The 20,624-nt window shown below is 41.3% G+C and overlaps 1 protein-coding gene across 1 annotated transcript in view; it reads right to left on the reverse strand.

Annotated features, from left to right (window-relative positions):
* Positions 1-20,624, reverse strand: part of dnah9l (dynein, axonemal, heavy polypeptide 9 like) — a 52,724-nt gene that overhangs the window by 21,894 nt on the left and 10,206 nt on the right. The window contains exons 15-52 of the mRNA XM_061693234.1: positions 19,173-19,250; positions 19,036-19,091; positions 18,838-18,958; positions 18,606-18,775; positions 17,063-17,285; positions 15,205-15,321; positions 14,956-15,042; positions 14,401-14,559; positions 14,222-14,305; positions 13,986-14,144; positions 13,752-13,874; positions 13,167-13,289; positions 12,853-13,077; positions 12,550-12,768; positions 11,731-11,898; positions 11,446-11,571; positions 11,255-11,362; positions 11,050-11,181; positions 10,812-10,972; positions 10,110-10,266; positions 9,316-9,461; positions 9,129-9,245; positions 8,900-9,038; positions 8,726-8,818; positions 7,528-7,722; positions 5,462-5,539; positions 5,186-5,318; positions 4,664-4,791; positions 2,877-3,025; positions 2,640-2,790; positions 2,415-2,546; positions 2,166-2,339; positions 1,866-2,070; positions 896-1,061; positions 719-821; positions 508-645; positions 323-424; positions 79-240 (exon numbers count right to left, since the gene is read on the reverse strand). Of these exons, the coding sequence (XP_061549218.1) occupies positions 79-240; positions 323-424; positions 508-645; positions 719-821; positions 896-1,061; positions 1,866-2,070; positions 2,166-2,339; positions 2,415-2,546; positions 2,640-2,790; positions 2,877-3,025; positions 4,664-4,791; positions 5,186-5,318; positions 5,462-5,539; positions 7,528-7,722; positions 8,726-8,818; positions 8,900-9,038; positions 9,129-9,245; positions 9,316-9,461; positions 10,110-10,266; positions 10,812-10,972; positions 11,050-11,181; positions 11,255-11,362; positions 11,446-11,571; positions 11,731-11,898; positions 12,550-12,768; positions 12,853-13,077; positions 13,167-13,289; positions 13,752-13,874; positions 13,986-14,144; positions 14,222-14,305; positions 14,401-14,559; positions 14,956-15,042; positions 15,205-15,321; positions 17,063-17,285; positions 18,606-18,775; positions 18,838-18,958; positions 19,036-19,091; positions 19,173-19,250 (5,307 nt within the window). The remainder of the gene's footprint in view (positions 1-78; positions 241-322; positions 425-507; positions 646-718; positions 822-895; positions 1,062-1,865; positions 2,071-2,165; positions 2,340-2,414; positions 2,547-2,639; positions 2,791-2,876; positions 3,026-4,663; positions 4,792-5,185; positions 5,319-5,461; positions 5,540-7,527; positions 7,723-8,725; positions 8,819-8,899; positions 9,039-9,128; positions 9,246-9,315; positions 9,462-10,109; positions 10,267-10,811; positions 10,973-11,049; positions 11,182-11,254; positions 11,363-11,445; positions 11,572-11,730; positions 11,899-12,549; positions 12,769-12,852; positions 13,078-13,166; positions 13,290-13,751; positions 13,875-13,985; positions 14,145-14,221; positions 14,306-14,400; positions 14,560-14,955; positions 15,043-15,204; positions 15,322-17,062; positions 17,286-18,605; positions 18,776-18,837; positions 18,959-19,035; positions 19,092-19,172; positions 19,251-20,624) is intronic.

Consider the following 20,624-nt stretch of genomic DNA (forward strand, 5'->3'; position numbering starts at 1 on the left):
CAAAAAGCAGATTAACAGCAAACCGTATTCAGTTTGGTTTCAGTCACTATTATTAATTTTCCATTTCTTATCTTTGACCTCAAAGTATCTCTTGCCAGTGTCCAGCAGGATTTTGTTGAAGAGCTCCACATCTTTCTCTTCCATCAGTTTGTCTGAGTACACCCTGGAGCTCTCATGGAGCCACAGGTGAACAAGATCCATGGGGTATCGGATACACTCAGGCTGGGCAAACAAGATTCCCTGTGCTCATAAATGCACAGATGCAGCAATTATCATAAAATGTAATTCATTTACAACAATTATTTTCATGTGTTTATATAACCTGGAAGATGTTGGCAAGGTCTCGCAAGTTGAAAATGTAATGGAAGCGAATTGCAGTGGGCAAGAAGTTCTGAGTAATTTTCTGGTGCAAAGAGATGGCAGCCTAGAGGGATTGATATCATTTGTAGTCCGGGCAAATGTGACATGGTCATTCACACAAATATGTCACTGAGTCTGACACTGCACCTGTACGAGAGGACTGACGGAGCGTGAGACCCCGTAGCTGAATCCACCCTGTAGGAAGTGAGATGACAAGATGCTGGAGAAGATGGTGGCCAATGCATCAGCACCAGGGAAATGTACTGAAAACACAGAGAAATGTCTCTGTATGACAAAACAGAGCAGTTAGAAGCTGGCAGATCATAAACGGCAGATCACAACTCATTTATTACTGCACCTGTAGTCGAGGGTTAATGGAGAAGCTTCCAGCAGTTGGGTTCATACAGGTGATGTACTGGCAGTTATGGATCTCTTTCAGTACCAGTTTTTGTCTGTCATACCTGCAAAGAATCAAACTGCGTCAGTTGGTGTTCTACTGTATATTAAGGAGACAGCTTTTAAAAATGTGTCTCACCAGTGATTATAGTCTAGGTGCTGACGTATGAGCGTGTGAGGCTGGACGGTCCCGTATACGTCCACCTCTGGCATGTTGAGGTCATCTATGAAGTAGACGAGTCTCTTTGTAGTAGGAGGTCCAAATTTACAACCTGCTTTCTTCTCCAGTGGTTTCTCTAGCACACCTAAATGTTATGTATGGGTTGGATTTGTGGAAAAATTTTAATTGTATGTAGGATGACCTCAAATCAAATACAAGCATCACAAACTCAACCTTTCTAAAGATATTTAATTAACACTGTCAGTGAGGGATTAATTTAACAATTTGTGTATTATTGTAGCTGCAGTTTGAAATGTCCCTCTCCATTTTATTCAGTGCAGTTCTATACCACTGCGAACTGTTAAACGAATACTTCTCCAGTCCAAATTACATCACCATCATGATGCATAGTGATGTAGTTTCAGTCTAGGGAGGTCTGCTCTGTACTGGATGTCATTCAAGTTATCTTGGTAAAGGCAGAATTTATGATTTATATCTTGCACTGTATTGTATTGTGTAAGTCATAAAGTTGCTGATTATAAAACAAATAAATGCTTACACAGTATTCTTATTCAAGCCAAGTCTTAGATTGAATAACAATATTGCCTCTGGGCATGGGTTCCACAGCACAAACAGATGGTTAAATCCAATGCAGAGAAGACCGAATGAATGACAGACAGTCAGACAAACAGACAGAGAGACAGACCAAATAGACCACCCACCGACCCAGCGATAGACAGACGGGCCAACAGACTTAAATCACTTCAACATAGTTCCTCAGCACCAAGATGGCATCAAAGCATTACTTATATACTAATATAATACACTAATAGGCCAGTTTTCCTGCGTATAACGTACATAAGAGAGGTTAAAAAAATTAATAGGTGAATACACGGAAGAACACTGGTAACAGAGACAGAAGGATTAAGAAATTATCACCGAATCTTACGTTGCAGCATAGCTGAGGTGGTATAGTAGTTGAAGGGGACTTTAGCCACAATGTACTCCTCCTTCAGTTTGGAGACTTTATCACGCACGAGAATGGTCTTCCCCACTCCTGCGTTACCCACTAACATCATAGGTTTGCCTCTCTGGAGGAGCAGGTCCATGAAATATGTCAGACAGATGGTTTCTGGGGTGTGGACAAGCACTGTCTGAAAATACATTACATGACATTACAGAAAGGGGCTTCTTCAGCACATTTACAGGAATTGCATTCTTTGAGAGACATCACTGGTACAAACTATACCTGCAAAGGCACGTCAAGCTCCAGCTCAAAAGGAACCTTCTTTTCGCTCCAGGGGATAAATTTTTTGGTCTCAGGGTCGATAAAGTAGTCAAAGATGGTTCCTTGGGAGGGGAACTTCACAGCTCTCATTTCTTTTGCCCACCAGCGGCTGAATTCAGCACGATAGTCACGTAGCTGCACCGGGAATTGTTGGCAGAAAGTCAGTGCCATATGAATCTTGATACAATAGGTTATTGAGTCAGAACATACATGATCCTGGAAAAGGGATCCTCCAAAGGCCCAGACACAGGCGAAGACAAAGTAAATCTCGTAAACTTCTCTGGGGGAGTCAGGAGGCGTGTTGTCATCAATCAGTAGGCAGTCCAACAAGGAACACAAAGTCTGATTGATTGGTTACACAAGAAAACAACAAGGACATCTCAAACCTTTTGCTATATTTACTGTCATGATTTAAGGAGCACCATGTGTCCTTACTTGCACCATGCTGTTTTCCGGAATGGGAGTGATAGTTTTCACGTTGCAGCGGACTTGTTCCAGACAGTAGGGAACATACTTGTCAAACAGAATAGTGAGGTTAGCTCGTTCTGATTGTGCCTGCCGGGTCTCTATCCAGCTTGTCACGAAACTGAGAACAAAGTAAACACTGAGGTATGGACAAAATCACAGTGACTTAAGTTTGATTGTGTACATCGGGGTGTGCTCGAGTCTTACGAAGTCCAGCCAAGGTCCTGGGGGCTGATGTAGAGGATTCCTGCTCTGGACACAGTCGCTGGGGTAGCAGCTTTCAGATGAGATATCTCAAAGAGGAGACGCATGGAGGAGGACAAACTAATCCTCTCATTACTGGCCAAAGTCAATACCTTCAGAAACAAAGGGATCTTTTAGAAACTTCTTCTTTCCCTTCCATCCTAACCCTTTTCAGGTGTTGGCACAGTGATTCGTTCTCTTCCATCTCTGTCGTTCCTCTGCAGCTTCTGTCTAAAGTCCAGCTATTTATCTTCTCTCACCACATCCATAAAGCTTCTCTTTGGTCTTCCTCTCCGCCTCCTACCTTGTGGCTTCATTTCCTGCATCCTTCAACGATAGAGTCACTGTCCCTTCTTTACACATGCATCTTCAACTCTGTCACCTCTGTCTCCTGGTCATTGCTACTGTTTCTAAATCATATAATATGGCTGATCTTATGACTGTCAAATAAACCTTTCCTTTCCCTTTTGGTGGTACTCTTCTGTCACAGATCACCCCTGGCATTTTCTTCCACCAGATCCATCCTTCCAGAACACTCTTCTTTACCTCTCTTCCACACTCCCCATTGCTCTGAGCAGTTGATACCAAGTAATTGAACTTCTGCACCTTCTGGACCTCTACTGCTTGTAACCTTAGCATTCCACTGGCCTCCCTTTGATTTACACAGATGTACTCTTTCTTGCTGAGTCATATATTCATTCCTCATTCAGTGCATACCTCCATCCACCGCAATCACAATGTCATCTGCAAATATCATAGTCCAGGGAGACTTCTGTCTGACCTTAGATTTCAATCTGTCCATCACCATAGCAAACAAGAATGGGATATTCTAGCAACTAATCTTATGTATTTTTATTGACGTATGACCTATATACATGGTGGACAACTGGTTAGCACATCTGCCTCACAGTTCTGAGGACCCAGTTCCAAAACCGGCCTCTTCTGTGTGGAGTTTGCATGTTCTCCCCATACAGAGGTGGGTTTTCTACTGGTACTCCGATTTCCTCCCACATCCCCAAGACATGCATGGTAGGTTAATTAAAATCTTTAAATCGTGAGTGCGAATGGTTGTTTGTTTATATGTGGCCTGCGATTGGCTGTCAACCAGGTCAGGGTGTATGCCGCCACTTGCCCTCGTGAGGGACCCTAGTGAGGCTAAGCAGTGCGGAAAATGGATGGATAGATTTCCTATATAGAATTACATTGTTATTATAGTTCATTTGTCTGTCTGTCACCAACCTACTGCCACCCATACACCATATTACTGCATGTCTTAATCGCATTGTCACCCCAACTTCCTCTTTTTTAAAGGAGCGCTTTGCCAAAATTTATTATTATTATTTTTTTTTTAAACGTTTAAGGCCAACATACTTCTGACTTGTGCTTGAAAAACAGGGGGAGTCATGGCCACATTGATACAGGCTGAAAAAACTGAATTGGGTAAAACCGCATCACATTTGTTTGTCATTGCACATCTGCCTGTCCATTCTTACAAGCACATACATAATACTGTCAAGGCGGTGCTATTATAATAGCTGGGGTTTCAAAGAATTTCTGATGTCATCAAAAAGCCAAGCAGCACAAAAACGTCAGCACATATGGTCCCTGATAGAAAGCAGAGCCTGTTGAAATCAAATTAGGCTATGATAAAATTTCCCCCCTTGGGTGAAAGGATAATCTAACAAAGGAGGTTCTTAGATGTTATGAGATGATATGTCACTATGCTGCTCTGGTAAACAAGAGATACTGACCTTATTGTCGTCCATAACTGTGTTGAGTGATTCGATCCACATGGGGTCAATGTCCCCGTCTAGAACGATCCATTTGGGACCATCATGGGTAACTGAAGTCAGTTCTCTCATGGTAGTGGAGAACACGCCTGAAGCAGATCAAGCAGCAACTTAGGAAAAACTCCACTCCCAATGTTGTACAAGTATCGAAATGTGTTACACAACTTAGCTGGATAGGTTGAAGAGACAGAGACCCTTAGTGTACAACTAGTGGTTAGTTTTCAAGTTAAGTATGCTCAAACCTCTTGTACCATTATATTTCATATCAATATATTGCATACTAATGACACAAGCTTGCAAACAGAAATAAATATTGAATATAATGTATAACTGAATGAATTTTGCGCTCTTCACCCCCACCCACAGTAAGCCACTGGCATACGTTAATCGACAGTGATTTAACGCTCTTACTTATTGAGTTCTAGACATGGTTCTTAAATTAATTCTGTTAACCCTGAGAGTACCAGGTGTGATAGCCCTCACCATCCTTCCACTCTCTGGTCACAGAGTGCAGATATCCAAATAACTCATCTGTGGTCACAGCTTTAGGGTTGATGTCAATCCACACTGGTTTCATCTTCATGTTTGCGTAGGTTCTATGGAGGGTCTTCAAGATCTGGTGAGTAAATAACGAAAATATCAAGTGTAAATTCCATCTGAACAAATGGAAATGCTAATGCCTAGTATAAAAATAAATACATGAATATTTGGTATAAAAAAAAGTATTAATAGAGCAGTATGTACTGTATGAACGTTAACCTGGCTCTTTCCAGTTCCTGGTCCACCTATGACAAATACAGAATGTCTGACAGCAAGCAGCTCCTCCAACTGAGTGACCTACAATCACACAAATTACATTTGCATATTGTATGAATCTGACCCTTGCTTAATAAAAGACAAATTATATAGATTTGTATCTATTCAAGATGAGATCAAGTAGTACTGGGGTTTGCATGTTCTTCTCCCTTCTTTCACATTCCTAAATCATACAAGGAAGGTTAAATGAAGATTGAATTGTTCATAGGTGTGAATATGAGTGTGAATGGTTGCTTGTTTATATATGCTCGCCAACTGGCTGTCGACCAGACCAGAGTGTACCTCGCCTCTCGCCCAAAGTCAGCTTTGATAGACTCCAGGGGCCTCATGTACAAAAGATGCGTACGCACAAAAACGTGTTATACGTTCTTTTTCACTGCAAAGTTCAGACGTATCAAGAGTGAAATGACTGTGGAAATGTGCGGTGCCTCACATCAAATTCATGGCTGGCGTATGTACGTTTCTACAGCTGTTGGTGCTTTGGCGACAAGAGGTGATGCTGGGAAACTGTTATAATAACTTATAATAAATCTGCACATTAGAGACACATGAACAATTAGCACTGATGAACAATTAATGCCCGACAACATTTGATTTCAACAATTTAAAAGAAGCAAGGACTCAGAATTCACTTGTTAACCCGTTTATCAAATGAATCACTGATATTTGTGAGGACGCCTATAAATCGATCAAGGCGATCATTTATGCTGCCTATTGCCCTCACAATCTCCTCTTGTGACTCCAGCACAGCACAGGTGAGGACACGGCCAGTCGGTGTGTAATTGTGTCGGAGACACTGGGGATTCCGGAGAAGACGCCAGGAACAGGGGTTGAATCCTCTGTGCCTGTGACACCAGTGATGCCAGCACTGAAAAAAAGAATCCTTTGAATTTAATTTGAACATGTACATCAGTTGCACATGATTCAAATCTGTTTAAATGACATATTTTTTTTTTAGGAGAAAAGGGGCAAATTATGTAATTTTAACACATCTTATCATGTGCAACCGATGTACATGTTCAAATTGAGTAAATTCAAAAGACTCTTTTTCTCAGTGAGGGACGCTGGAGGAATCCTCCGCGTCTGGGACACTAAAGACAATCCCCCGAACATGTAGCACGTGGCTGCGACTGCATGTCCTCTCCTGTGTATTCAAATAATTAATTGAGTAATCAAACAGGAGTCAACATTTTTGATATCCTCTTTGATATGCTGATGTGCTTCTATTTGAATTCAAAAGATTTATTACAAATACCATACATACATTTACACATGAACCTTTCTCTCATAGGGCTGAGTGTAGGTTCCTGTATGAACACATTTATTGTGAGTTATAAAAATACATGGTATTCACCTTGGAGGTAATCAGACTCAGCCGCATGTGAGAGTAGTGTCACCCATGATTGCAGCGATTCTCTCCTCAAACGGGGCGAGGCCCTCCGCGCTGGTTCTTCCGCCTGTTTTGGCCACTCTTTGGCGGTGGGCAGCTGTCCTCCGCTTTACATCCAGCTTAATGTCTGACCACTTCTATTTTAGTTCAGCGTCTGTGCCATTTCTGACTTCAACCCTGTCCCATTCACTCCTCTTTCGCTTGTTGTTAACGCCGGAAGATAGTGTGCCAAAAGACGATTTTCTTGCGCACCTCCACTTCATTGAGCAACAAATTATTTTTCTTCATTACCTTGCTTATTTTCCCTTTTTCCTGATCATGCACCGATCGGGATCTCAGGTGCAGGATATGGTTTGGATATGTAAATGTAGCGGAGGGGAGGGGTCGGCCACTCCAACATGTGCGCTCAATTCCACGTTGATTGTGATGTATGAAGGAAATGTGCTTGGATTTATGCGTATGCACAAATTCCTACATCTGGATATTTTTGTGCGTCAGGTGTTTTCTGGATTTGAGCGTACGCCATGTTTCAGTAGGAAATCCATGCAAGTCTTTGTAGATGAGGCCCCTGGTCACTTAATCAGGACACGGTATAGATAATTAACAGATGAAGTAGTACCTTCAGTATGAAGTTTTCTTCCGGCTGAAGGCGCAGCTCATTAACTGATTGGCGGACAGCATTTTCCAGTTCAGTGTCTCTTTTCTGGGGAACCTCCAACTGAGGGAAGAGGTCACTAATGAGACCCAGAAATATGGGCACATCATTGGTCACTATCTTTGGCAGGTTGAAGTCCCTTAAGGCCCGCATTAGCACCTGTGGAGAAAAATGACAGTTTGGATGTCATCTTAACATTGTAACCTGATTTTGGGGTGGAATCTTTCTGCTGCTAAAATTAGTTAGGAGCATAAAGGTGCCATATTTTACCAAATCAACTTTTTCTAGCATTTGGGTTGTAATATTGGCTGTATGGTGCCTCTGTAAAAATGGGAAATATGAATTAAAATTGTCCACACATTCTTGAGTTACAGACGTTCTTCTGAGAGGCCTGAAATCAGGTCAACGTCGCTAACAAAGATCTCCACCTTCCCTTTCCGCTCCCGAGCCAGCGCTGTCAACACAACAAATGTGCGCTCTCACAAGTCGGTCTTTTACACAATGGCAACCAATCAGAGGAAAGAGGGCGTTCTTCACCAAATAAGGACAAAGCGGATTCAAAACGGGGGCAAACAGAATTAGCTGTCAGAGGGGCCTTTTCTGGACACTCAAGTAACAAAATCAAGGTGTTTTTTTTTTTATTTAAAAAAAAACATTAAGTGAGATATTAGATAGTCACTCCATGGAGGTCTTTCCATCCATCCATTTTCAGAGCCTTTCAGTCGGGTCGCGGGCGTGCTGGAGCCTATCCCAGATATCATCGGGCAGGAGGCGGGGTACACCCTGAACTGGTTGCCAGCCAATCGCAGGGCACATACACACCTACGGGCAATTTAGAGTCTCCAATTAATGCATGCTTTTTGGGATGTGGGAGGAAACTGGAGTGCCCGGAGAAAACCCACGCAGGCACGGGGAGAACATGCAAACTCCACACAGGCGGGGCCGAGGATTGAACCCCAGTCCTCAGAACTGTGAGGCTGACGCTCTGACCAGTCGTCCACCGTGCCACTATGGAGGTCTAAATAGCCAAAATATGGGACCTTTAAGAGGGATATGACAAACAAGCTCTAACCAGAACAATACATTGTGGACATTAAAATACTGAAGTACGTTTCTTCTTCTTTAATCGACTGCAACAGTCAGTGGCCACATTGATGCCTACCTGTTCCTCAGGTCTGCTGCGCTCCTTTCGCTTCAGTGAGCCAGCCACCACCAGAACTGATTTGATGGCTCTTAAACCCCAATCATAATGATCCTGGTACACAACAAATACAGTTGGGATTATTGCTAGATGCTGGCCCTTGTTTTTATGATGACTGACGTTACAATTACGTACCTGTTTGGACAGCAATTCTTTGCAGAGTGTGTAGAGGCTGATGAACTTGTGCGCCAGCAGACGAGCATCTATGAACCCCTCTGCCACCAGCATGATTTCACAGATGAGCTCGAAGTCCGGGATCACCATAGCACAAGGCCTGGACGGTTAGCAATAATAATAATAATAATAATAATAATAATAATAATAATAATATTGTAATAATAATAATATTGTCTAACTGTCAGACCTGAAGAGAGCTTTAAGGTTCTCTGGGAGCTCAGCCCTGCCTGCATAACCTGGGTTCAATGTGATGAAGATTCCCACTGTTTGCTTCAGCTCGATCTCCTCTCCAAGGAAATGGAACCTACATATGCAGCATTACATCAAATAAACACAATTTCCTTCTAACACTACACTGTTATATCAGTATTTACCTATGTTTTTTGTTGCGTATTGCATCCTGTATGGTTTTGACCTGTACAGCGACCACAGAGAGCACTTCCACTGAGATCCTGTTGAATTCATCAAAACAGCCCCACACGCCAGTCTGAGCCAGACCCTTATAAATGTTTCCAATAGACTGGAGAAGGAGAACAAAGCAAATAGCAAATACGAATGTTCGTTACAGTATCTCACAACAATGTGCACACCCCTCACGTTTTTGTAAATATTTTATTATATCCATTAATGGAACTATACTGAAGACATGGCACTTTGCTACAATGTCATATAGTCAATATACGGCTCATATGACTTTATAAATGTACTGTCCCTTCAGAATAACTCAACACGCAGCCATGTCTAAATGTCTAAACCACTGGCAACAAAAGTGAGTACAGCCCAACATGAAAATGTCCGAATTGGGTCCAATTAACCCCCCCAATGTCATGTGGTCTGTTTGTGTTACAAGGTCTCAGGTGTGAAAAGGGAGCAGGTATGTTAAATTTGGTTTTATCTTTCTCACACTCTCTCACTCTACTCACTTTTGTTGCCAGCGGTACAGACATTATTGGCTGTCTGTTGAGTTATTTTAAGGGGACAGTAAATTTATACTGTTTAACAAGCTGGACACTGACTATTTTACATTTTAGAAAAGTGTCATTTCTTCAGTGTTCCATAAAAAGATATAACAAAATATTTACAAAAATGTGAGTGATGTACTCAGTTTTGTAAGATATTGTATGTTGATAGAATATAAATTGGATAGAACTTCTGAAGTCAGCGCAACCTTGTAGTCCATTTGTTCTGAGCAGTTGAACACATACACCATAATGCCCAGGGAGCGTCCCAGATCCTTGGTAGTCTCTGTTTTACCAGTACTGGCTGGGCCAGAGGGGGCACCACTCATAGTCAGATGGAGGGACTGGGTCAGCGTTACATAACACCTGACAGAAGGAGGGTTAATTTAATAAAAAATACATATACATATCAAAGATATGAACTAGACATAAAACAACTGTAATCTAATGAGGATTTTCTAGATTATAGATACATAAATACGATCCAGAACAACAAGAGCTGTCATTGTGGATGTAGTTTGGAGAGGTGTGGATGACACAGCATCATACTGAGTGGTAAAGGGCACATTTCAACAATAATAATCGACCTAATTTTAAGGGATTGCACAAGCATACTGCTTGCTTTGCCAATCAACTTGATAAAATATGTAATACTTATTAAGGTCTTTTGTTATTGCATGTATTATGGGTAACCAGAATTTGAAATTGAAAGGTGTTCTTAATATTTTCCCAAAGGGAAAAAAAATATCAGAACCACTTCAAAGTGTAATGCAGTATGAAGTTCTAAATCGGTGAAAACTACAGCCAAAAATAATAATCATACTGTTGAATTAGTATCTCTTTGACTCTGTCAATCAAAATTGCATATTACTAACTTGGTTGTCATGGATCTCATGTCTGTGTATCGGTACCTGTCAGTGAGAGGAGTGATGACCAGCCTATTGGTGTTGCCGAGGTATTCATAACTGAAGCGGAACTGGGCATCACAGATATCAACGTAACAGTGTCTTGTTTTATCGTCCCAACGATGGCGCAACTGTGAGAGCCAAGCAAATGATTGTCCTGTTGTCACCTGTACTTGAAACAAAAACCAATCAAAATATCATTCCATAATAATTTTGTATTTTAGATCTCATTTAAACATTTAACCTTTTGAGTTATGAGACTGGCCACTACATCTCGGGCGTGGACGTCAATGGTGCAGACAGTCATAATTTTCTGTCTGTCTCCAGGCGTCAAATCCCCAAGCAGCATGTGGATTAGTGAGTTGAGCTGTGCTATCTGGCAAACCAACAACATGAAGTATTTGTCATTTGGGAAAAACATCTTTGTCTCTTCTCATCTTTAGTCAAACCTGTTTTTTATTATAATCTTTGAGCGCTGTGTCAAATCCTTCCTCCACCCTTGCAAGTGCAATGCCCACATCCGTGGCCCACCACACCTGACTGCCAGTTAACCCGACCTAAAGTATGGAGAAAAAAAACACAAACAGTGACTTTGTTATGTACAATGAATGGGACGATTCTACACATTTGACTGTGAAACCTGTGCAGGGTAATCAAAGAGCCACTGGTCACGTGGTTTGTCCTCATAGGCAGCTACCGCCTCCTGAATCTCCTTCTGAATGGTGCTGCACATTGTGCTTTCCAAGGCACCCAACCAGCACTCAGCCTGGGGGAACAAACACAATTTACAAGATGGTTTGTATATAAAATATGAGGTGAAACATGGACAAGCAAGAGTAATTTAAAGCAACAGTAAATGTTCGTTCAACATATCCATAAGTGGGTTTAATGATAGTTGTATTAAAACAAATGTAGCATTTAATACCTGTCCTGCACAAACACATGGCTCGGAGAATGGAACATATTCTCCCTCCCGGCTGCACATTCCTATGGCAACTGCTTCCCCCTCCGCCACTGCTCCTTCACCTCTGTGTGACTCCTTGAAGCGAAGATCTGCTATGTTGTCGAACAGCTTTAGCAAGTGTCTGGTCACCTGAAAAAACACCACACATATTCTTTGGCTTCATTGCTGTCTGAAATGGCAATTTCTTTGATACGCTCACTCAACATTAGGTACAGCTGCACAATCTAATGAGATAAAAAATAACAGCTGTATCAATCTATGTCTTTACAAGGAAATGCTTGAGAGAGAGAGATGCATTGCTCAAGGGCATCCCAGCATTGGTTGTATCGTTGGAGGGAAATGAACTTTTGGCCCTTCTGTTACAGGCCTCATGTTTTCTATACACATCCTTTGCTGTCCCATATTTTGGCTGTTGCATAACTAAAAATATTAGGTTCTCTGCACCACTGCAAACAAATGCAATCAGGTGGTATGAATGTGGAATCGAACCTTTTATTCATGAAAAACATTCTTATGAGTTATTTATTGATTAATTTAGTTTTGTTTGTTTTTTAAATTTTTTTTACTGGTCTCTCTTGATTGAAGGCTGGTGTTATGTGTAATGTTTAGCAACATTAATTGTTGAATTTGTATTAATTGTATGTTTTATGTGCAATGATTTTATGTTGCTTTTGAAAATCTAAATGCCCAGTGGGTCAAAGTTGAGTTTAGTGTAAACCACTGACAAAGTTTCATCCTCCAACACCTTTGAAGACACTTTCATTTTATTTGATCTCTTACCTGTATGGGTTGTGTTCCCTTGGAGACAATCTCCAGCAGGTCGGAAGCAGACACAAAGTAAAACCTGGGAAATGTGAGCCTCTTGGTCTCCAGATACTCTGCAAGGGCCTTCTCACACACAGACAGCCTCTGTTGCAGTGTCTCCAGATTCTCCAGCAAGCCAGGCTGGTTGGTCACCTCTAACACGTTACTGTTCTCCACCACCTCACTCATCAAACTCTGGGCAAAAGAGATTGCAATAAAGGATGATGTATCAACAACAAGATGAATGTAGGCTAGTGATCAGTTATGTGCATCAACTACCTGAAAGTCATAGTGAATTCCCTGGAAGCGCTCAGCATCACTGGCCAGCTTGCTGCGGATGTCATGGCTGTTGGTGAAGATGCTGTTGAGGTGGGCCCAGGTCCTCTGCACTGACATCCACAAGGAGATGACCAGGTCAGCCACCATCAGCTTCCGCTGCCATACACTCACTTCTGGCTGAAAATATTCCACGTACTTGCTCATGAGGATGTTTTGCAGCTGCACCTGAAGAGAAATTCATCATGCCTTTCTAATTTTTGTCATGGTTGTCAAAGCGCAACTATCGCAACTCAACCAACATGATGTAGGCTTACTTGGTTGTCTTCCAGAGTTTCTATCAGGTTCTCATCTGCTTGGAGGAGAGGGATTCCAGTACTGGAGTGAGTGTCATAGCACAATGACAAAACACTCCATGTCTGTTTTATCTCTGACAAAACCTGACAAAAATAGATGTTTTTATTTCTTTAGGATATATCTCAAATAAAAAAGTGGCTATAGTTAACTGTATAAGAGTTGGTCCCTTTCTGATGTTGGGATATTGAGAGATGCCTGGTATGCAATATCCGTTCTAGTTTATCCCAAGGATGTTTCCTGAGGTTCTTCCACACTAATCTCATCTAACCATGCCTTTGTGGACCTTTCCAAAATCAGAAGTGCGGTAACTGATGATAACTGATAACTGGTTTAACTGATTTGACATGTGTTCTATTGTGTTCCCATTTGTGTCACTCCAGAAGCAGGTTTGTTATTTGAATTTTTATAATTAGCAAGGGGATGAGTTAGCAAGGGGATGAGCTCTGCAAACACTTTTATGTACTTTTAATATCATCTCTGAACTTCTCATTACTTTAATTGACATTCAACTATTTATTGTATAAGTGGTGAGTGGTAATACTGACCTTCTCTATCGCCATTTCTTTCACAGCCTTGTCCACTATATTCTTAACCTCATCCTCCACACGGTGAAGCTGCAATTCCAACAGGTTCCCGAGGCTAGTGTCCTCTCCCATCACAAACGTTACCTGTGGAACAAAGGGTTTCCAAGACGTCCAATATCAGATTTCAAGTCAGTTCATTAGCTTCTAATAGTGGCTCAACAAAAGGAATCAGACATTTTGAAGGCAGGTGGATACCTTGGTGGTGTTCATTAGCTGCTGCCAGTGTCTTCCCCTGACAGCAGAGTTCTGCAGCTCATTGATGGCTCTCAGAGAGGTCAGCAAGTTCTTCACTGTTGACTCCAGTCCCACGTATACATCCCACAAACGCACATCCTTATCCAGCATCTTCATCTCCTTGAAAGTATGACAAACAAGGGGAGATGAGAGATGCTTTCTCAACTGCTCATCATCTTTATCTACAAAAGTTGTACTTTTGCCAAACGTCTGAGCTCCATGTCCATCTGCTCAATGTTGATTTCTTTCCATGGAGTCTTGGTCCAATCCTCTATGCTGCTCTGTAAGAGAGAAAAATTGAAAGGTTGCATTGCATCCAGAGCTCTGCAAGGCCTGCAGTCTTGTGCTGTGGACCTCGAATGTAGAAGTTTCCTACCTTGACAAAAATGACCATATCCCACACTGCTTTAATGAGAATGATGTCACTGCGACACTGGCGCAGTTGCTTGTAGTCTGGGAAGCTGACCTCGAACAGGTCGGCAGTGTCCTGCAGCGCCTTCATTTCTGCCTCCATTGCAGCTACTGCTCGATTAGACTAGAGACACGTGCTTGTTTAGTTTATTGAGCTCCAATACTGTATCAAAAATTCTGCTGTAACATATAATATGTATAATAATGCAGAATTTTGTTTGCCACTGCCAGAGAGGTATTTATTTAACAATGTGGTTGTAGTTTGTAGTGTTGTAAGACTTTACAAATGTCAGCCATAATGGATTTTCTTTTTTGCAACTTTCCCTCTATTTCTCTATTTTTTGATTGTCACATAATCAGCATAAAATTTGTTACGCTGTAATTTCTTAAAAGTTGAGCATGATTGGTCAAATATTATGGCTCTTATTATTCGTCCAGACATTATAACATTTTGAGAATATCGGCAAAACACATGAATTTGCTGAGTTCTCCAAACAGTAGCAAGTTAGCAACTGCTCACCTTATCAATTTGCTTGTAGGGCTCTTCCACACCAATCTTAAAAATTACTTCAGTACGGAACCGCTCTCTGAACTCATACTGCTTGACCTAAATATGTAAAAACACAAATAGGCGGAATTCTCAGCAATTACACTAGCTCTACAATGAAAACTGTGCATACCGTGGTGTCAGTCATTTATAATGCTTGGAAAAACATGAGACGGTTTCACTGCTGGGAGGCTGTTGGAGCTGCTCACACATTAAACTCACCTCAAACCGGACACATTTCCTGCGGATGACTGAAACTTCGTTAGACTGCAGGGGCGCCACTTCATGTTTGACTGTGAAAGCGATTTTCCTCAAACTATTCCACCTCTCTGGCAGCTCCTGTTATTTGGTTTTAAAGAATGTACATTAAACATGCTGATGCATCAATACACAGGGTGGCCCAAAAGTCACTGTACACATCTTTATATATATATAATATATATATATATAATATATATATATTATATATATAATTTGGACAGACATAAGGCCTTCAGCATTTGACAGCTTAGGCTTTGCAGTTTCATCCAGGGTTGCACGGGAACTCAGCATCAACAAAAGTTTGACTGGTCCCCTCGAATGTACTTCATGCTCCGCTATTAGTTTTCAAATCTCGAAATAGTCTCGCACCGCATTACCTCTCTGAGCTGGTCCATCCCTACAACTGACCTGACTATCTCAACTGTTTGTTTCTATGTGACTTGAGACCAGTGATGCAGACACTCCAAAATGCCGCAATTTTGAGTAACGAGCAAAGTATTGCGTTACTTTTGCCAGGTCAGTAGTTAGACTACAGTTACTTCTTCAAAATGACAATAGTTACATTTGAGTTATTGCCAAGTACTAATTTATGGCTTCATGGACCACAATCAGCATCTATCTATCTATCTATCTATCTATCTATCTATCTATCTATCTATCTATCTATCTATCTATCTATCTATCTGTCTATCTGTCTGTCTGTCTGTCTGTCTGTCTGTCTGTCTGTCTGTCTGTCTGTCTATCTGTCTATCTATCTATCTATCTATCTATCTATCTATCTATCTATCTATCTATCCATCCATCCATCCATCCATCCATCCATCCATCCATCCATCCATCCACCCATCCATCCATCCATCCATCCATCCATCCATCCATCCATCTATCTATCTATCTATCTATCTATCTATCTATCTATCTATCTATCTATCTATCTATCTATCTATCTATCGATCTATCAGTTAAGAGAAGGGTACTGAGAATGGTGTGCTTGTTTAACATGTTTATGTACTTACTGTATTTGGCATGTCAAGTCTGCAATATGTTACTCATTTAATGTGGCTTCAACTAAACATGAGGCCTTTAGCTTTGACAGCTTAGGCTTTGCAGTTTCATCAAGCAGTATCAATCCCTTGCCCATGACTCGCCAACTGACATTGAAGAATGGAACATATTGCCTAGCAAAACATTTTTTTGTCCCAGACTGCAGTTCAGCACTAGTTTAAGAAGTGTTACGGCCGTCATGCTGCTCCAACACATAGTAGAATTCATGCAAGCCAAGGCGAATTTTTTGAAACAGGATCAGTTATTTTCGAACCACACAGGGGAATTACGGCCTGTGACTAACACGACAGATGAAAACACCGAACTCTTATTCAATCACGCGTTCACGCAAAGTCAGGAAAAGTTGCACTGGAACTGGAGGGTTGCACGGAAACTCAATAAAAGCTTGACTGGTCCCCTCAAATGTACTTCACGAACCTCTAACCTCACACCTGGTGACTTTTTTCAGTGGGGGTTGAGGAAAGAGGAAACCTGCAGTGAGGTTAGGGAAGAGATGCATCAAAACCTGCATCTGATGGTGGCAAAAGGTTGTCAAAACTGGAGGCGCTTATGTTCAGGTATACAGCTTAACTTTTGGAAGACTCAGTCAATTGAAAGGTGTTGGCAAGTCTAGAAAGTAAAAGTGCAATGACTCCTTTAGTTGAGTTAGTTTCCATTCAATCCAATTTTTAGGAATGGTTATTAAAAGTGTCCAGTGTCTTTTTGGACACCCTGTATTACTGTTCATGCCATGTGTGTGCATGTGTGCACCCACTTCTAGCTGTATGTAAACACTATCTGGGAGTTGTTGGTCGTAGGTCTTAAGGAGCTCTGCTGTAGATTTGAGAGGTTTAAAGTGCTGCTCGTTGTTGATCTGTCTGTCTCTCATGGCCATTAGGTGTCCCATAATGTCCACTAGACCGGCGTAGTCTCCAGCGCACACCTTGTTAGAAAGACCATGTGCCGTGTCGTGGACAAAAGTGGACAGTTCCCTCACGCTGTAGAACAGAGAAGGATGGGGTTTTATTAACGCCATGCTTGTCTCTCAGTATTGACAAGCTCGAGAACAACATTACAATGTACCAGTTGACTGTGCTAAATCAGGGCTGGGCAAACTTTTGTGCTCAAGCCACATTTGATTTTAGAAACAGACAGGTGGACCAGGTCATTCGTAGGTAAGGCAAAAAAAAAAGTTCCAATTTGTACGTAAAATCCATCCATCCATCCATTTTCTGAGCCGCTTCTCCTCACTAGGGTCACGGGCGTGCTGGAGCCTATCCCAGCTGTCATCGGGCAGGAGGCGGGGTACATCCTGAACTGGTTGCCAGCCAATCGCAGAGCACATAGAAACAAAGAACCATTCGCACTCACAGTCATGCCTACGGGCAATTTAGAGTCTCCAAATAATGCATGTTTTTGGGATGTGGGAGGAAACCGGAGTGCCCGGAGAAAACCCACGCAGGCACGGGGAGAACATATGCAAACTCCACACAGGCGGGGCCGGGGATTGAACCCAGGTCCACAGAACTGTGAGGCTGACGCGCTAATCATTCACCCACGGTGCCGCCTGTACGTAAAATCATTAGCCTAATAACGTAATTGACTAAGTCGATTTTGAACAATTTTAGAAAGAAAGAACAAATTCAACAAACAAGAAGAGTCAATTTTCCTCGATTCAACCTTTGCGGATTACCATGACCTTTGTGACTGAGAATCTACATAGACATAAAGAGAAAACTAAATTTTAAGAAAGCACATTGGTATTATTTTATTGAAAGTTAAAAATGACTGAGGCAATTATGATATTAGGCTAACAATATCATTTATTTTAATAATAAAATAATAATTTACTCTACTTCATACATATGATTTAATTATAAATAATTTAACAATATCTTTTTAAAATAATTACAAAAATTTAAAAATGTTAAAGTGTATCTAAAACAGTCATATATTTTAACAAAACAAAAATACTCTAATTTGTATTGGTAATGTAATTGCTCACATTAAAAAATTGAGCAGGTTGTATGTCAATAATGATGGAAACTATCCTAAAATGAATTGTTCATTTCTATTAAATACAGTTGTGGCCAAAAGTTGGAAGTGACTCACTTTTTGTGTTTCACTAACTTTTCTGCTTCAATTCTCATGTTTGGGAGTCACATTGTTTCTATATTGGTGAAATGTCATTTTTTTCGAAAAATGTTGGTATGCATGAGGGAATCCCAAAGGTTTTAAAGAAGGGTCAACATTGAACATTTTTGCACAAGTTTGATGTATTTTCGGATAAGTCTTCAAAACTGAGAAACGTGTCTGACCTTTGGGTAACGTGGTTGAGCAGGTGCTCCTTGAACATCCAGCTCCATCTCTTGATGATGTTCATCAGCATGTGTTTGAAAGGTCTGATGTCCAGCTGTAACCAGCCAAAGAACACCCTCCCATCCTCCATCTTGCTCACTCTCTCATGCAGAGACTCAAACAGACTGATCTACCGGAAAAAGGAATTTTACACATTGCCCATGAAGGAATAACCCCAAAAAATAATGTAACCTGCTCTTTGAAGTTTTCCAGGGTCGGTGGGTTCTTCTGCAGTTCATAGTCAGCATACAGCTCATCTTCCTCAGAACTTAATACATGACCATAGAGCAGAAACTGTCTCATAAATTCTGACCTATGAATGTCGAAAGCAAAAAAGAGTCTGCAAATCATCTCCTTGAGAAAAAGTTAACATGTCTACCACATTCTGACCTGTCATCAGTCCAGAGGTAGTGGTAGCTGTTGAATGATCCTTGATATTCTCTGAGCTGAAAAACATTTTACGAGTTGTTACCTTCAGCTGCACCATAAATGGACTTTCATGTTTGGACAAGTAAGTATCTACATACCTTGGCGATAACTGCACGTGCTCGAGAGCGTAAAGCATAACACATTTCTGACAAATCTTTCATTCCATTTATGTCACTCTGCATGAACAGGAAAAGACAGGAAAAGTTGGATTTATGAGTAAAAACCACTTCTTAATGTTTGTCAAGAAGAGATGCCAGAATGCTTCCGGGTGGCAATGAAGTGGTTGACGAGCCCTGACCAGAACTGAAATGATGACAACTTGTTGTGTTTGCCAGAGATATACCACAAAGAGTTTAAGTATTTTTCAATTTCCTTCTAAATTAATTCAGCAGAACCTGTGGGAGGAGGATAAATCAAGAGAATATAAACAGTTGTACACAGAAGATCGCAAGAATGCTTGGTAGCGTAGTAGCCTTTTCTAAAGGGACAGCCTGGGAACCAAACCTCCATCATTGTGTTTGTGGAAAACATTTTCTCATAGGTATGTATAAAATGTTTGGTTGGGTGGTAGGGTATCTGTTGATATGATATTTATTAATATTGTAAGTCATATATTGTAAATATGCACACCACTCTGTCGGCAGAATGAGTGTGTGGGGGGGGGGCACGTTCTTTGGGTCGTAAACCATCATTTGTTTATCCTACCAGCTGAGAAGGGGGATTATACGTGTATGCTCTGGTTATTAGGATACCACCTCCAAACAGTATAGTAGATAGCTTTAAGGCCATTTGAGGCTGCTTTTGGACTGATGTAATACATACATATATATACTACCATATCTAGGTTAATTGTCAACTCTAAATTGCCCGTAGGTGTGAATGTGAGTGCGAATTGTTGTTTGTTTCAATGTGCCCTGCGATTGCCTGGCAACCAGTTCAGGGTGTACCCCGCCTCCTGCCCGATGATGGCTGGGATAGGCTCCAGCACTCCTGCGACCCTTGTGAGGATAAGCGGCTCAGAAAATGGATGGATACTATCATATATGAGGGGACCATTAAGGGGAGACAGTACTTGAAAGGGCTATAACAAAGATCAATCAATAGTAAGGTTCCACAGGGAACTGAGGGTAGGCCTTATAAACATATGGTTGGGGCATGACATGCCAGTTACCAAATTGGGAAGGGGGCTCTCATGCCGCAGTATTTTGATACATGGTGGATAGAAATAAAGTCCTTCTTATTCAGCAAGCCTTAACGGAGTCTTCCTTCACCATTCTCAACATCCAGCTGTCTTCTTTTTTGCGGTGTAGAGGGGACCTGATCAAATCCACCACCGTTGTCTTTCTTTAAGTAATCTAGCAAAACATAAAGGCTAGCCTGCTGGCTAATCTCAGCTCTACAGAATGCCATCCATTTCACTGTCAAAAGATCACATCTATGACACTAATCCGAGGAACAGAAGTCATTTAATTAGTGAGGCCCTCAATGATCATGTTAACTATGTCCGAATTTCCAGCATGTCTATTTTTTAATCAATTCACCTGTTCAAA

Source organism: Phycodurus eques, chromosome 13 (assembly GCF_024500275.1).
Source record: "Phycodurus eques isolate BA_2022a chromosome 13, UOR_Pequ_1.1, whole genome shotgun sequence".
Taxonomy (NCBI): Eukaryota; Metazoa; Chordata; class Actinopteri; order Syngnathiformes; family Syngnathidae; genus Phycodurus; species Phycodurus eques.